Source organism: Solea senegalensis, unplaced genomic scaffold (assembly GCF_019176455.1).
Source record: "Solea senegalensis isolate Sse05_10M unplaced genomic scaffold, IFAPA_SoseM_1 scf7180000016521, whole genome shotgun sequence".
NCBI lineage: Eukaryota > Metazoa > Chordata > Actinopteri > Pleuronectiformes > Soleidae > Solea > Solea senegalensis.
In genome coordinates, this window is record NW_025321843.1 from 76,816 (window position 1) to 94,196 (window position 17,381).

Here is a 17,381-nt window from a genome sequence, read left to right on the forward strand (position 1 = left end):
GTGCGCGCAGTGTGTGCTGCGCGCAGGCATGCGCAGGTAAAAGCGTGTGTGTGTGTAAGGCAGGTATGTAAAAGGCAAGGCAGGCAAGGCAAGGCAGGTATGCAGGCAGGCAAGTATGCAGGTGCAGGGCAGCACAAAAGGCAGTGGAGTGGAATACATTTTGGGACAAAGACCAGCAGCTGAAAGACGCCTGTTTTGCCCAGTTCAGAGTAGAAGCAGGTAGGAACCATTAGCCTAGCTTAGCACAGAGACAAGGAGGAGTTACAAACCATTAGCCTAGCTTAGCACAGAGACAAGGAGGAGTTACAAACCATTAGCCTAGCTTAGCACAAAGTTTTTAGTGTTAAATATCATTTTATTAACATGAAGCTGTTTCTAATCTTTGTTTTTTCAACAGTTTAAGACTTGATCCTTGATCCAGATGAGTCCAGGTTCTGCTTCTGGATGATGTGGCAGCTGAGGACACATTTTCTTTTTTCCTCAGAGAGGACAGTGTGAAAACTTCATTTCCTGCTGATGCAGCTGCCGCATTATAACAATCCAATTTTCATTCAGTATCAGTGTGTAAACCAGGGCTGAGGGGGAGGAGCCACTTAAACCTGAGGGGGAGGAGCCACTAAAACCACTTAGTTTCATTATATAATGTCTGAGAGAAGCAAACATAATAACTTTAATGGGATAATTTAATGCGATTTTCTTTATTTGATGCGTTTGGACTTTTGACGGCTAATCTGACGGAAAAATGAACTCATCACAGGAGGACAAAAGGACAAGAGGATGTCCCTGTAATTATAGCTTAGCTTGGGCTAGCCACGGTGGCTAGTGAAGGTTTTTAGCTTAGCCCAAAGACTAGCAGCAGGTGGACGTTTTTAACTTAGCTTAGCATTAAGACTGAGAGGGGGCAGTGACTCTGTTAGATGTTGTGATCTGGTTAACTTAAACCAGGTTAGTGTGGTTAGTGACTGGTTAACTTAAACCAGCAAGTGTGACGGCTGGTTAACTGAGAGCAGGTTAGTGACTGGTTAACTTAGAGCAGGTTAGTGTGGTGAGTGGCTGGTTAACTGCGAGCAGGGTAGTGGGGTGAGTGGCTGGTTAACTTAGAACAGGTTAGTGGTTAGTGACTGGTTAAACTTAGAGCAGGGTAGGGTGAGTGACTGGTTAACTTAGAGCAGGTTAGTGGGGTGAGTGACTGGTTAACTTAGAGCAGGGTGTGAGTGAAGGTTAACGAGAACAGGTTAGTGTGGTTAGTGACTGGTTAACTTAAAACCAGCAAGTGTGACGGCTGGTTAACTGGAGAGCAGAAAAGTTAGTGACCGGTTAACTTAGAGCAGGTTAGCGTGGTGAGTGGCTGGTTAACTGCGCAGCAGTGGGTAGTGGGGTGAGTGGCTGGTTAACTTGTAGAACAGGTTATGTGGTTAGTGACTGGTTAACTTAGAGCAGGGGTGAAGTGGACTGGTTAACTTAGAGCAGGTTAGTGGGTGAGTGCTGGTTAACGAGAGAAGAGTGACTGGTTAACTTAGAGCAGGTTAGTGGCTGGTTCTGTGGACTCACCATCAGAGTTAATCCTTGACAGAACAATAATGAAAATAATAGACCAAAACATTTAATCTGCCTCTTAGCGTGGCCGCGCTCGTCTAATCCCGATCTTATTTGTCCTCTGCTGCGCCGCGGGTCGAGATGGTGTTTAATCGACTTTGGGAGAATTAGTCATTCCTTATTACTGTCGTGGTTTTTACAGGACTTTCCTGGAAAATCCCATTCAACACACATTTTAATTTCATTGCTGCAGCTCAATCATGTTGAGGGACATGTAAATAATCCAATAACATTAATCATCATTTCTTTTTCTTTTTTTTCCTCCAGAAATAGAACAGCGGCGGATTGGACGCTGCCTTCACTCTCCTTTATTGGTTTTTAGAGGCTGATGGTTTTAAAAATGTCATCATGATCCCAATTACTCAGCAACAACAGCATGAAAAAACAATTTACTCAAGGTTTCCTGTTAGATCATGTTTACACAAACACCGTGGATTTATTGACATAAAGAGAAGACACATGATGCTGACTGTCTACGTCATCTGAAGAACATGATCACGTCTTTATCTCACTGTGAGACAGAAGTTTGTAAACCACTCACTCTCCCACACCAAACCTCAGAGAGAAAGTCAGTGATTTTAACATCACACACACAGGAGTTGTTGATCGTCTGCTGAGTTCAAATGTCTTATTTTAATGAATTAAAATATTTAATTTAGACTTAACTCAGTGACACAACCACACGAGGCAGCAGTAGACCAGCAGCTCCTGTGTCCCCACGATCTAAAATCACTGATTTTCTCTCTGGGGTTTGGTGAGGGAGAGTGAGTGGTTTACAAACTTCTGTCTCACACTGAGATAAAGACGTGAATATGTTCTTAAGATATCATAGACTTAAACTGACGTAGATTTTATTCACTGAGTCTTTTGTTAAGTGAAATTCTCAGCAGTAGGGGGCACTGACACTTCATCAAACCTCAACTATCATTTTTGATGTTTCAAAGCAGCCGCAAAGCAAACTCATGGTCACAACACAAGATCATTGTTATGTCTTTCCTGCTCCTCCAGCTGTGTGTGTGCGTGTGTGTGTGCAGCAGATTATTGCACAGCTGATGAGATTCAGAGATGATAAGACATAAATAAGATGCAGTCTAATAAGGCAGCTCAGTCCAGATGTCTAATCCAGGCTGAAGATGAAAGTGGAATCTTCTATCAATTATGATCCTAACATGCTGAATTATATCCTCACAAATCCTTCAAATGATTCCCTAATAATCCTGCTGATGGATCACATGACCCAGATACAGCAGGAGGAGCTCCGCCCCCATGGACAGACCTGGAGACAAAAGACAACTGTAAAGAGACAAAAATAACTATAAAGAGACAAAGACAACTGTAAAGATACAAGACAACTGTAAAAAGACAAAAGACAACTGTAAAAAGACAAAAGACAACTGTAAAGTGACAGAAATAATTGTAAAGAGACAAAACAACTGTACAAATAAGACAAAAGTCTTATTTAAATCTTGTCCTCTGTGTCCTGCATGAACTGAGTCAAAGCTTCAGAAGACAACTGTAAAGAGACAGAATTTAGGATTTAAATTTGTGTCACACGGGAAGTTGTGGTGACAGAACACAATTGACTGGTGTGTGTTGTGTGTGTGTGTGTGTGCATGTGAGTGTGTGTGTGTAAATCTGCACTAGATTAGGATTCACTCTGCTTTTGTTCTGATGAAAATAAAGAGCAGCACAAAGATTACTGAACCATTAACTGATAAAAAGCTATTAGAGGCTTAAAGATTAAATTACATATATGGAACAGAGTGATGATGAAGAGGAGGAGGTGGAGGAGGAGGAGCAGACTGACGATAAAGAGGAGGAGGAGCAGAATGATGATGATGATGTTGAGGAGGAGCAGACTGATGATGAGGTGGAGGAGGAGCAGAGTGATGATGATGAGGTGGAGGAGGAGGAGGAGGACACACTCCCACACCAAAGTCCAAAACACTGAACTATGTAATAATAATACTTATACAATAATATACTTATTTATGTATTTACATATCATATAAATACTTAATACAAATAATTATTATTTGGCTGTTGAATGCAATACTTTGTTCTCACACGCACGCGCACACACACAGTATGTAAACACAGAAAGTTACTCAGACGAAACTACAGTACACTAATTCCAGGCATTTGTGGGCGTGGAAATGAGAGCTGGGACTGTGATTCTGCACATGCGCAGATGTTAATAGAAGTCCGGCCACGTCGACCGGAACCTGAGGCGGACGCTGTGACGCCATCAGCGCGCGGCGTGTGTTTACAGTTCAGCTGTTGTCAGTCTGGACGTGAAGAAAGTTTTAAATTAACGGAGTCACCGACGGTTTTTACACGGTACGTCAACACACGCGCACGCACAGTAGATTAGCGTCTTCATGCTAACCGGCTAACCTCAGGGTTCTCCGGTGTTTCTCACCTGTTATGCTAACTGTTATGCTAACTCATACCACTAATATAATAATAATAATACATCGTATTATGTCGTTTAAAGTGAGTTTCCGGTGTGTTATGTCTTCAGTGACATTTGACATGAGTTTAAGTTGTCATTTAAAATGTCCTGGTCCGTGTGTTAGCAGTAACAGACTCTACACCAAACCCCATTCAAATATTCATCAATTTAACAATGAGCACAGTGTGCTGTCTCCTCGGTCCTCAGGCTGAGCACCATCTCCTATGTCTTTTAGAGTCAGTCCTCTGTCCTCGGCCCGAGAACAGTTCTTTTGTGTCCTCAGACTCTTGTCTCCTGTGTCCTCAGACTCTTGCCTCCTGTGTCCTCAGACTCTTGTCTCCTGTGTCCTCAGACTCTTGCCTCCTGTGTCCTCAGACTCTTGTCTCCTGTGTCCTCAGACTCTTGCCTCCTGTGTCTTCAGACTCTTGCCTCCTGTGTCTTCAGACTCTTGCTACCTGTGTTCTCAGACTCTTGTCTCCTGTGTCCTCTGACTCTTGTCTGCTGTGTCCTCTGACTCTTGCTTCCTGTGTCCTTAGACTCTTGTCTCCTGTGTCCTCAGACTCTTGTCTCCTGTATCCTCAGGCTTCCACACATGATGAGTTGTGATGAAGAAACCAAAGCTGGCTGTGGTCTTCCTCGTAGTGAGTTGTGTCCTCGTCTACCTCATGTACGTCAATCGTCACTACGGCCTGTCAAAGCTGGCCATCCCCCGTCTACGTCCTCACGTCTCTGATGCTGGGTGGAGCTTCCAGTATGGCGTCATGTTTGACGCCGGGAGCACTGGGACAAGAATCCACATCTTCAAGTTCCAGGTTGATGACAGAGGTACAGAGCACACGGAGGACAGTAGAACACAGAAGATGTCAGAAGAAGAATACAGTAGAAGACAGGAGACAGTTGAAGACAGTAGGAGACACTGGAAGATTGTTGAAGACGTAGGAGACAGTTGAAGGCGTAGGAGACACTGGTACAGAGGACACAAGGACAGTAGAACACAGAAGAAGTCAGAAGAAGAATACAGTACGAGATATTGGAAGATCGTTGAAGGCGTAGGTGACAGTTGACGGAGGAGACAGTTGAAGATGCTAGGAGACAGTTGAAGACATAGGAGACAGTTGAAGATGCTAGTAGACAGTTGAAGAAGCTAGGAGACAGTTGAAGACGCTAGGAGACAGTTGAAGACGTAGGAGACAGTTGAAGATGCTAGTAGACAGTTGAAGAAGCTAGACAGTTGACGGAGGAGACAGTTGAAGATGCTAGGAGACAGTTGAAGACATAGGAGACAGTTGAAGATGCTAGTAGACAGTTGAAGAAGCTAGGAGACAGTTGAAGACGCTAGGAGACAGTTGAAGACGTAGGAGACAGTTGAAGACGGGAGCTTTTTAATCTGAAGGGATTTCTCAGATTAAAGAGTCAGTCCACATATTTAAATTATCCCTGTTCACCCAAACATTAATTAGCAGAAGTGGGAGGAGCAGAGAAGCCAAAATGTCTTTGGCTAAGCTAAATCACAGGCTGAGTGCTGGCTCCTTTGTTAGTTGCTGAGCTAACAGGGCTAATGTTAGCTCCTTTAATGTGCGTGCGTGTCTGTGTGTCTGTGTGTCTGTGTGTCTGTCTCCATAGAAACTCCCAAACTGTCTCATGAGACATTCAAGGCCATCAAACCTGGACTGTCTGCATATGCTGATGATCCAGAGAAGGTATGTCTCATTGTCTCATTGTCTCACTGTGTCTCTGCCTCTTTGTCTCACTGTGTCTCTGCCTCTTTGTCTCACTGTGTCTCTGTCTCTTTGTCTCTCTTCTCTGCCTCTTTGTCTCACTGTGTCACTGCCTCTTATTCTCTCTGTCTCTTTGTCTCACTGTGTCTCTGCGTCTCTTTTTACACAATTACAAAATCACAAAACAAGAAACCTTATCTAACCCAACCCCACCCCTTAAAACATATCATTACCTGGCCAGACACATTCACAAATGAATAAACCGAATAAACACCAACTGTGCTTAATTCCCGGAGTGGTACACGTAACAGCTGGAAGTCAGGTTTTACTCTGAAAAAGTAAGTAAAGCAAGATAGAAAAGAGAATATATATATATATATATATATGTATATATGTATATATATATATATTTATATATATATATATATATATATACATATATATATATATATATATATATGAATTATGAACCCACAGATGGGTCAAAAGCAGGCATCAGGCCAATTTGTACACTTGGTATTGGTGACATAGAAACAAAAAGCAAAGTGTGAGGGATCCGGTCCCTATGTAGTTTTTAAATTGTGAAAGTATTCCAGAAAGGGTCCCCACACTTTCTGAAACTTTTCTTTGGAGTCACGGATCGAGTAATGTATTTTTTCGAGATTTAGACAAGACATAACATCTCTCAACCACTGAGCGTGGGTGGGCGGGACAGCATCTCTCCATCGCAGCAATATTGCACGCCTGGCCAGGAGAGAGGCGAAAGACAGAGCTCGCCGTTTAGCTGGGGTCAGGCGCACATCGACCTCACTCGCAGTTTGGAAAAGACCGACCAAAGGGTTGGGTTCTATGTTCAAATTGACAATCAAGGACAAGGTTTGGAAAACTTCCCTCCAGTATTTCTCAAGGCTAGGACATGTCCAAAACATGTGGATGAGTGAAGCCTCCGCCCTCTTACATTTGTTGCACCAGGGATCCACATCTGGGTGAAAACGAGATCATTTGCCTTTGGATATATGGGTCCTGTGTACAACTTTCAAACCCCTGTGTGATGGCTGTAAATTGAGAAGTGCATCAGCAATGTTCACATCAGGTGTCTGAGGGAAGCTTGGTATCTGAAAGTTATTTGTAGATACCTGAAAAAGTGAGACTTTGGAAGATTAAACTTCTCAGTTAGTTGCTCAAATGATACAAAATTATTATCTATGAAAAGATCCCTGAAACGCTCAATACCCAGTCTCCGCCATTCCTGGAATGTTGCATCCAATAAGGAAGGTTGAAAAAAGTGATTGGCAGAAATTGAAGGAGTGTCTCCTGAACTGAGCCCACACCCTCATCGTGTGCCAGACAACTGTATTATCTATGGGTTTACTTGGTGGGAGAGGAAGTTTAGATCCAAGAAGTGCTGGAACCGAACAGCTTTTAGCAGAACCCAACTCCATTGCCACCCATGAAGGCCATTCAGATCGATTGTGAAAAAAAGACCAAAACGTAAGACAGTGAATGTTGGCTGCCCAATAGTAAAAACGAAAATTAGGTAGCGCCATACCCCCCTCTCCTTTGGGTCTTTGGAGATGGACCTTATTTAACCTAGGGCACTTCCCTTTCCATATATAGGATTTTATAACAGAATCTAATGTATCAAAAAATGATTTAGGAATGAAGGGTTGTACTGGTACTATACTGATTGGAAAGCATACAAAAATTTAGGGAGAATATTCATTTTGATAGAATTAATTCGGCCAACCAAAGACATAGAAAGGGGCGACCACTGGGTCAGGCACCGTCTCGTGTGATTTAGCATGGTAAGAAAATTTTCTTTGAAAAGACACGTCTGCTTCTTCGTAACTGTAATACCTAAGTAAGTGAATTTGTTTTCCACAATCCTAAAAGGGAGGTTGGAGTAGTCTGATGCCGGTGTCTCCTCACTGACAGGGAAAAGTTCAGATTTGTATCCTGAAAACTGTCTAAAATCATTCAGTAGGGATAACATGGCAGGCAGAGAGATATCTGGACGTGAGATAAAACTTAACAAGTCGTCTGCATATAGGGTCACTTTATGTTCCACTCCATTCCTCCATGTACCAGAGATATTCTCACAACTGCGGATTGCCATCGCCAACGGCTCTATGGCCAGGTCAAATAACAGGGGGCTTAGAGGACACCCTTGTCGGGTTCCCCGATAGAGGTTAAAGGGTTGTGAGAGCTGAGAGTTGGTAAGGACAGAAGCAGTGAATCGGCACGCTGGCTTTGAACGCCAGGGCTGTAGTCTTCGACAACTTGGATTTGCTGGCCGCGGTACTCCAGCTTCCCTCTACGGCGGGCATCGCGGATCAGAAGGTCCTTCATCTGATAGCGGTGCAGACAGAGAATGACAGGACGCGGTCTCTGACCGGGGGCTGGTTTTGCTGTTAGCGAATGATAAGCCCTGTCAACCTCGGGCTGAGATGGGAGCATCTCCTTTCCAAAAACCTCGCACAGCAAATCAGAAAAAAAGGCTGTAGGTTTCCCGCCTTCAATAGACTCCGCTAGACCCAAGATGCAAATGTTTTGTCTTCTGCTGCGACCCTCTAAGTGGATGACTTAGCCGTTAGCTTGGAGTTGCTTGGAGTTGCTTTCCTGTAGGTTAGCCCAGACACTTTCCAGCTCACCGACACGTTGACTCAGGTCATCCGCAGCGAGCTCTAACGACGAAAGGCGCTGCCCATGCTCGTCAACTGTGGAGCGAACCTCGTCAAATTTGTTTTCCAGCTGGTTGAAAGACGTTTTAAAGTCGTAGACTAGCGACTGCCTGTGCTGCTCGAGTAGCTCAGAAATAGCCTCTATGGTCAAGACTTGTTCGTCTCTTTTCCCCGACTTGCTGCGAAGTGAAGTCATTTTTGAAACAAACATATGTTAAACAGAAGTTAATAGCTCAAAATAAAGTGTACATTTGCAAAATAAAGGAGCGAATAAATGAGAAAAATGCCTCTGTCTCTTTGTCTCACTGTCTCTCTGCCTCTTTGTCTCACTGTCTCTTTGTCTCTGTCTCTCTGAAGCACAGCCTCACTAAAAGTGTCTCCTCTTCCTCCTCCCCCGTGTCCATCTCTATGCCCCGCCACCTCCCGTGTCACGTGACCAGTGCACGTCGGGGATTGAGGAGCTGCTGGAAGTGGCCAGGTCCAGCATCCCACCCTCTGTTTGGAATGTGACCCCGGTGGTCCTGAAGGCCACGGCCGGGCTCCGCCTCCTTCCCGGAGACAAGGCCAAGCAGCTACTGGACAAGGTGAGACGCACCAGGACAGAGACACTGTGGGACATGTCCTCACACACTCAAGTAAAAATAAAAACACCAAACTATTCTATTTTCAAATTAATAAAAAAATAAAAAAATAAGGTAAATAAAGTTGATAAAGGTCACATCAGGTTTGTCTTTGATTGTTCAGTGATCAGCTGACACCTTTAACTCCTCCTCTTCATCATTCATCATGGTGGTGGTTAAAGCTTTTAATCAGTAGTAACAGGACTAGAGGTTTAATCTGAAGCTTTGCTCTGATGATCACACTCTGGTTCTGATTCAAACACAGATTAGTTTTCATCATAAAATCAGAAAAAATATCCAAAATAAACGACTTTAACACGACGTTAATGTCTGTGAACCAGGAGCCTGACGAACCACGTCTTTGTCTCAGTGTGAGACAGGAAACACTCACTCTCCCACACCAAAGTCCATTTTAAACATACAGAATGAGGCTGTGCCACACCTGCAGACAGGTTCATCAGGTCAGACAGGTGAGGCGGAGGCGTGGTCACATGATACACATACAAGCTCACTGTCGCCTATCGCGTGTGAGTCAGGGTTATTATAGTGTGTTTGTATGAGACAACAACAAAATGGCTGCCAGTAGAGTTACGAGAACAAACAGTGATTTTAGACTAAAACTGTTTACACGGTCACATTATGGGGACTTGTCTTCCTTGTGGGGACAAAAATCAAGTCCCCACAATGTCAATGACTACATTTTAAGGTGAAGATATGTTTCAAGGTTAGGTTGAGTTTAGGGTCAGGTTTCTGTTTCTTTTCTTTTCACATCATTTTGCTGAGTCATCACCGCGTTCCTCTGTGTGTCCAGGTGAGGGTGCTTTTTCACCAGTCACCGTTTGTATCCAGAGACGACGGCGTGTCCATCATGGACGGCACTGACGAAGGTAACCTCCCTGTCTTTTGTCTTCACTTCACATCTTGTTTTGTTTTAATCGTTGGACATGTTGGACAAGTTGGACATGTGACCCCCGGCCCAGTGATGTCACCTGTGCGTCTGTCCTCTGTTCGTCTGCTGAGGACAGACGAACGTCGTCGTGATGAGATTTCACCGACTCAAACCTCTGATTTCCCAAACGCCATAAAAGCCAATATGGCGGATTAATGGTCAGATGAGATAGAAAACGACGGCCGTCCCTCCCTCCTTTGATTTAGCCTTTGAGCTGCTGCTGCTGTTTCTGCTGCTGCTGCTGTTTCTGCTGCTGCTGTTTCTGCTGCTGCTGCTGTTTCTCTGCTGCTGCTGTTTCTGCTGCTGCTGCTGCTGTTCTGCTGCTGCTGTTTTGCTGTTTCTGCTGCTGCTGTTTCTGCTGCTGCTGCTGCTGCTCTGTGATTGGTCCACCCCCCCACCCCACACACATTTAACTTAACCTGAGAAGATGAAGATGTTTTTATGAGTTTACATTTGAATTAAAATGTGTGTGAACACATAGGGGACTGTGTGTGTGTGTGTGTGTGTGTGTGTGTGTGTGTGTGTGTGTGTGTGTGTGTTTGGACACGAGACTCCTGCTGCACATAATCCAATCCTTTTTAAACTAGTTCATACAAGCAATTATGTCCATGTGGGATAATGTTCCACTTAATCTTAAAGAGGGAGGGACACGGGCCGATTAAACCCCGCCCCCCCTCCCCCCTCTTGTTGAGCCAGAAATGTCTTTTTAGCGACGGCTGAATTAACTTCTTATCCCGCTCCACTTTTCCTCACTAATGGCCTCAGTCCTGCGTCTTTCAGGAGTCTGACGGACTCCATCAGCCTCGTTAGCGCGCGCTCTCGTCCCCGGGTGCTTATCCGCCGCAGAGATTACGCCGCCCAGCGACTTATTGTAAATGCAGGTTCTCTGAGTGGGTGCTAAGTGCCGGTGTTTAGCGCCAAGCTTGTTTGTTTTTGTTTGAAAAACTGCGTCTTAGCGTGTTATGGTAAAGCTCCCTATGATACACTTTCTATCAAACCCTGTAATCGTCCACTTGTGCTCACAGAGGTCAGAGGTCGTGGGTTAAAAGGCACTAATGCACGCCACTGAGAGCAAACGCTCTGCCGCGGACACTCATGTCGACTTTGATTTGACCCGAATAAGAAGGAGTGCGTTGTCGCTTCTGTGGATGTCGTTTAAATCTCTTCAGACTCGACGAGGACGACAACGATAGATAATCAATAAACACACGATCAGTGAGGGTTACCGTGGCAACTGACCATCAGTGTTTGTCAAACATGGAAATGATGGAGCAAAGAAACACATTAAAGAAGCTGAACAATGCCAGAGACTTGGTTTCATTCTTTAAACACCAACAGTTGGTCTGTTGAACAGCACCACGTAAAAACATTGTTATTAAAGCACTTTATATTCACATGCTCTGAAGTATCTACTGTTGCCATGACAGCATTCTTGATAGCATTGGCAGCCCAGTTCTCGTTCACGTCTATGACACGGCCACAGGTCGTCATGGTTACACGTGTGCTGTGGACTGATGTTTTGATTTTTTTGTGTGTGTTCAGGGATTTCTGCGTGGATCACCATCAACTTCCTCACAGGTGAGAATTTAAACGGACTGGTACTCGGACAGAAGGAGATCTGCGATCTGTGCGTCACATGATCACGTCTTTATTTCACTGTTAGACTGAAGTTTGTAAACCACTCACTCTCCCACACCAAACCCCAGTGATTGTAACTTCACACACACAGGAGTTATTGATCCACTGCTGCCTCCATCACTGAGTTCAAACATCTTATTTTTATGAATTTGGCATTTGAAATATTTAATTTAGACTTAACACAGTGACACAAAGTGACCACACGAGGCAGCAGAGGACCAGCAGCTCCTGTGTCCCCGCTAGGCATGTATACCGAGGACTGGTACTTTTTGGTACCGGTTCCTAATTGGGTTGGTACCAGGGTACCATTAAGATTCTGCACAAACGATACTGTGACCGGTACTTTTTTTTTCATCACCAAACACTTGGAGCGCGCTCATAGTATGAAGCTAAAGGAGTGCGGCGTGTTTAATTGCTATAACAAAGTTAGCAGCCCGGCTAACGCTAAAGACTGCTGTGTCGTGGCAGCGGCACCTGTTGTCGTTTCTGCGATGCTAAGTCGTGGTAAGTTTTTATATGTTACGTTAATCCTGTAGACGGCATGAACCAAGCAGCAGCTACCACAGCTCCGCCCACATTGCTTTAATACTGTATCACCATGTGGTATTAAAAAAAAGGTTGAATCCTTTAACATCTTGTAACGTCTATGTTGTACGTTTATTTTTTTACACAAAATTACATGTTATCGATAAGTATTGGTACCAATAAGGAGTGTCGGTATCGATAAAATCCTAACTATATACATCCCTTGTCCCTGCCAGCTAAAATCAATCTTTGGTGTGTGAGAGTGAGTTGTTTACAGACGTCTGTCTCACAGTGAGACAAAGACGTGATCATGTGACGTAGCTGTCATAGATTTAAACTGAGCGGAGTCTTTTGTTCATGTGGCTCAAACCTGTTTTTGACGTGAGTCTGACCTGAATGAAGGTGTGGTCCACACACACACACACACACACACACACACACAAAACCAATTATAATAATAATATTTAATATCTTTTATGCCTCTTTGTGTGTGTGAGTGGTTGTTTTGTTAAACCCAGATTAATGTGGATACAAGAAATAGTGATTACCTGTTATTGGATTATACTGCATCTCTCTCTCTCGGTCTGTCTGCCTCTGTCTGCCTCTCTGTCTCTCTCTCTCTCTCTCAGGTGGTCTTCACAGTGCTCACTCGCCCACAGTGGGGATGTTGGATTTGGGCGGTGGCTCAACTCAGATCACCTTCAGCCCTCAGGATGAGGTGAGGAGTGCAGAGGGGGTGGAGCTAGTAAAGCAAGATGGAGGAAGTTTGGTCTCTCTCTCTTTCTCTCTCTCTCTGTCTCTCTTTCTCTTTCACTCCTGAGTCAAACTACACGTATGGCTCTGTCTTTGAAGCTGTAATCTGTAAATGCAACACTAATCCCAAATAAACACCCTCAGAGACGTGTGTGTGTTTGTGTGTTCCTTTGAGCAGAAAACCATCCAGACCTCGCCGATCGACTACATCAGGTCCTTCCAGATGTTCAACAGAACACACACCGTCTACACTCACAGGTACACACACACACAGATACAGTTCAGATTTTATGAGATGCTGTCAGTCCTGTGTGTGTGTGTGTGTGTGTGTGTGAGATGTTAAAATCACTGATTTTCTCTGTGGAGAGTGAGTGTGTCTCACAGTGAGATAAAGACGTCGTAGATTTAAACTGACACATGAAGCTCTTTTGTTCTACTTGACTCTTGATGTTAAAACGTATTATAGTCATTAATGAAACCAAATTATGTGTGTAAAAAAAAAAAAAAATGCAGTCACTTTTCAATTATTGATGATTTAGATTGATGAGAAACGGTGAAGGTGTTAGTGTTGATCCTTGTGGAACTCCACACGCACATGATTTAAAACGGATTCTCTACCAATGACTTTTCATGTTTATTGGTGTGTGTGTGTGTGTGTGTGTGTGGGTGGTTCTGGTTCTGCAGTTATCTGGGTCTGGGTCTGATGTCAGCTCGATTTGCCATCTTAGGAGGTGTCGACGGTTCACCATGTACGTATAATCCCTCCCTTTTTACTTTTACTCTTGTTTTTGTGTTTTTTAAATTTGCTTTCATCTGGCTTTAACCCTCCCCTCCTCCTGCCCCCAGATAAATAAGCCATTATCTAATCTTTTAATAACAGCAGCAGTAAGATTAATTCCTTGTGTGGCAGCTGTTTGTGAAGAAACATCAGCTATAACACACACACACACACACACACACACACACACACGTGTGAGTCCATAAACAACAAAATAAACGGCTTCATTTCTTTACACAGGTCAGTTTACAGCTTCTGTCGCCTATCTTACACTGAACAGAGTATGTTTATATACTCTATATTAAAATAGTCTCATTTACTGATGGAGTAAAGTATATTTGATATTTCTTAATATAACACATGTGAAGTAAATGTAATATTAATATTATTTACATTTAAAAAAGTATAGAATCAAATTACATTTATATGAATGAACAATGAATTTAAATGAAATCAATCAAAAAATGTATATTTTAAAGTGTTTATAACGTAGTATATTTATATGTACTATTCTTATATGTGTTAAATTATAATCCACACCACGTAAACACTGTAAATGACTTTAAATGTATATTTTAGTCACTGTGAAACTGTTTATATGTCATATATAATCTTTTAACACTGTTTATATTTGTTACATTATTCTGTCATTATTCCAAATAAATAAAGTGTGACCGGTGTGACTGCGTTTGTTGTCCCTCACATTGTTCTGTAGAAGGGGACGATTATTGATGTAACACCTGAACTTATGTCACTGACGTTATTAAAAATGTTACAAAAACATAACGATGTAAAGCATCAGCGCCCCCTGGTGGCACAGCGAGATAAATCACAAGGACTGTACACAGAGCAGCGACATAACGACAAAGTTACAGCAGGACATTTTAATTGTATACAAATAAATATTGTCTGGACCAATCAGAGAGCAGCTTCTAACTGTGACCTGTGTGTGTGTGTGCATGCTCACAGTAGGGGGCAGCACTGAGCTGGTCAGCCCCTGCCTGGCTCCAGAGTACTCGGGCAGTTGGGAACACGCTGACGTCGTCTACACTGTGAAAGGACAAAAGGAAGGTAACGCCCACACCGCGCTCTGATTGACCACGCTTGTGTCACGTATCTGTGGGACAGTAGGAACCTTGTGTGTGTGTGTGTGTGTTCCAGGGGAGCAGGTTTACGAGGCGTGCCTCAACAAAGTGGAGAAGGTCGTTTACAAGAAGGTGATGAAGGCGTCAGAGGCTGCGGACATGGACTTCTACGCTTTCTCCTACTACTACGACCGCGCTGTGGACCTGCACATGATCGGTGAGGGGTCAGAGGTCAGGGGGAGGGAGTGAGTTACAGAGAGAGAGAGAGAGTGTGTGTGTGTGTGTGTGTGTGTGTAAGTTAGAGAGTGAGTGTGTGTGAGAGATTAGAGCGAGAGAGAGTGTGTGTGTGTGTGTGTGTGTGTGTGTGTGTGTGTGTGTGTGTGTGTGTGTGTGTGTGTGTGTGTGTGTGTGTGTGTGTGTGTGTGTGTGTGTGTGTGTGTAGGTTAGAGTGTGTGTGTAAATTAGAGCCAGGTGTGTGTGTGTGTGTGTGTGTGTGTGTGTGTGTGTGTGTGTGTGTGTGTGTGTGTGTGTAAGTTAGAGTGTGTGTGTGTGTGTAAATTAGAGCGATAGAGTGTGTGTGTGTGTAAATTAGGAGTGTGTGTGTGTGTGTGTGTGTAAATTAGAGCGATTAGTGTGTGTGTGTGTGTAAATTAGAAGCGATAGAGAGTGTGTGTGTGTGTGTGTGTGTGTGTGTGTGTGTGTAAATTAGAGTGTGTGTGTGTGTGTGTGTGTGTGCCAAATTGTGTGTGTGTGTGTGTGTGTGTGTGTGTGTGTGTGTGTGTGTGTAAATTAGAGTGTGTGTGTGTGTGTGTAAAATTAGAGTGTGTGTGTAAGTTAGAGTGTGTGTGTGTGTGTGTGTGTGTGTGTTCGTTCACCATGGTCATGTGATCACATGAACTGATGACTTATGTGTGTTCAGATGAAAAAAAAGGTGGAGTCATCAAAGTGAGCGATTACATCGATGCAGCTAAATCAGGTGAGTCGCTGCCACCTGGTGTCTGATTCTACAACTGCACCTGTTACATTATACAAACGTCAAAGCTGATCATGTGACTTGTCTCTGCAGTGTGCAGCGCTGAGTCCGTCAGTCCACAGCAGGACCCGTTCTTGTGTCTGGACCTGGTCTACATCACAGTCCTGCTGCAGGAGCTCGGGTTCCCTCCACACAAACAACTGAAGGTAAGAACCACATACACCAGAACCTGGACCACACACACCACATACACCAGAACCTGGACCACACACACCACATACACCAGAACCTGAACCACACACACCACACACACCAGAGCCTGGAACCACACACACCATACATTCAGAACCTGACCACACACACACACACCAGAGCCTGGAACTACACACACACCACATAGAGACCAGAATCCTGACCACACACACCACACACACCAGAGCCTGAACTACACACACCACATGTACACACCAGAACCTGAACTACACACACACCACATACACCACCAGAACCTGACTACACACACACCACACACCAGAACTCGAAATCCACACACACCACATACACTGAGCCTGAACCACATTAATATTGTTCACATACACCAGAATCCTGACCACACACACCAGAACCCAACCTGACCACACACACACCACATACACCAGAGCCTGAACCACACACACACCACACACACCAGAGCCTGAACCACATACACCACACATACACCAGAAAGGACCACACACATCACATACACCAGAACCTGACCACACACTAGAGCCTGAACCACACACACCACACACCACACACCAGAGCCTGAACCACATACACCACATGGCCACCAGAACCTGGACCACACACACCACATACACCAGAACCTGGACCACACACACCACATACACCAGAACCTGAACCACATACAACAGTGTCTGTAGTTCATCTGTCACATGATGTCACTTTGTTCGGTGTGTGTGTTCTAGTTGGCCAGGACCATTAACAGTGTAGAGACCAGTTGGGCTCTCGGGGCCACGTTTCACTACATCGACTCTCTGAAGAGAAACTGATGACATCACACTGAGCCACCATAAGCGGGCGGAGCCAACAGTACGGCAGATCTGCTGTTTCTGTGATGTCATGGAAACCAGATGATTGGTGATCACTCCTTGTTTTGAAATGTTGAAGTAATAATCAAAGACTTTCTGTCCACGCGGGGGCACTGCTGATCATGTGACTGTCACATGTCAAACATGAAGTTTAAAAGAAATATGTGATTGTTTACATTTTACCTGATTAAAGGGGGTTTGTTGCGGGACTTATATGTAAATATCTTACACGACTGTGACCTTTGACCTTGTTCTTGAATCGGATTGTTGGGTTTGTGTCGACAGCGACTGTGATTGTTTATTTTAGTGCCAAACCTCAGTGATTTGCTTAATAAAACATGATTTACACTCACACGTTATTGATTATTGATGCTGATCAATAATTACATTACATTACATGTCATTTAGCAGATGCTTTTAACCAAAGCGACTTACAATGGAGTTGAATACAATCAGCCAGGGGTGGAGTCGAACTTGTGACCATGATGTCTTTCGCACACAGGGTACCGGTCTTGA

At 44.0% G+C, this 17,381-nt stretch overlaps 1 protein-coding gene across 2 annotated transcripts; it reads left to right on the forward strand.

Annotated features, from left to right (window-relative positions):
- Positions 1-3,799: 3,799 nt before the first annotated feature.
- entpd6 (ectonucleoside triphosphate diphosphohydrolase 6) lies at positions 3,800-17,217 on the forward strand. 2 transcript variants are annotated; one of them, XM_044018222.1, is made up of 14 exons: positions 3,800-3,936; positions 4,611-4,876; positions 5,675-5,751; positions 8,891-9,034; positions 9,882-9,957; positions 11,562-11,597; positions 12,812-12,900; positions 13,114-13,193; positions 13,620-13,684; positions 14,683-14,784; positions 14,875-15,015; positions 15,718-15,774; positions 15,865-15,977; positions 16,743-17,217. In XM_044018222.1, the coding sequence occupies exons 2-14, from the start codon at positions 4,657-4,659 to the stop codon at positions 16,824-16,826; spliced, it is 1,284 nt and encodes a 427-aa protein (XP_043874157.1). In that variant the 5' UTR covers positions 3,800-3,936; positions 4,611-4,656; the 3' UTR covers positions 16,827-17,217. The 2 variants fall into 2 exon arrangements, with proteins under 2 accessions (XP_043874157.1, XP_043874155.1); XM_044018220.1 differs by having other exon boundaries at positions 4,634-4,876.
- Positions 17,218-17,381: the final 164 nt, after the last annotated feature.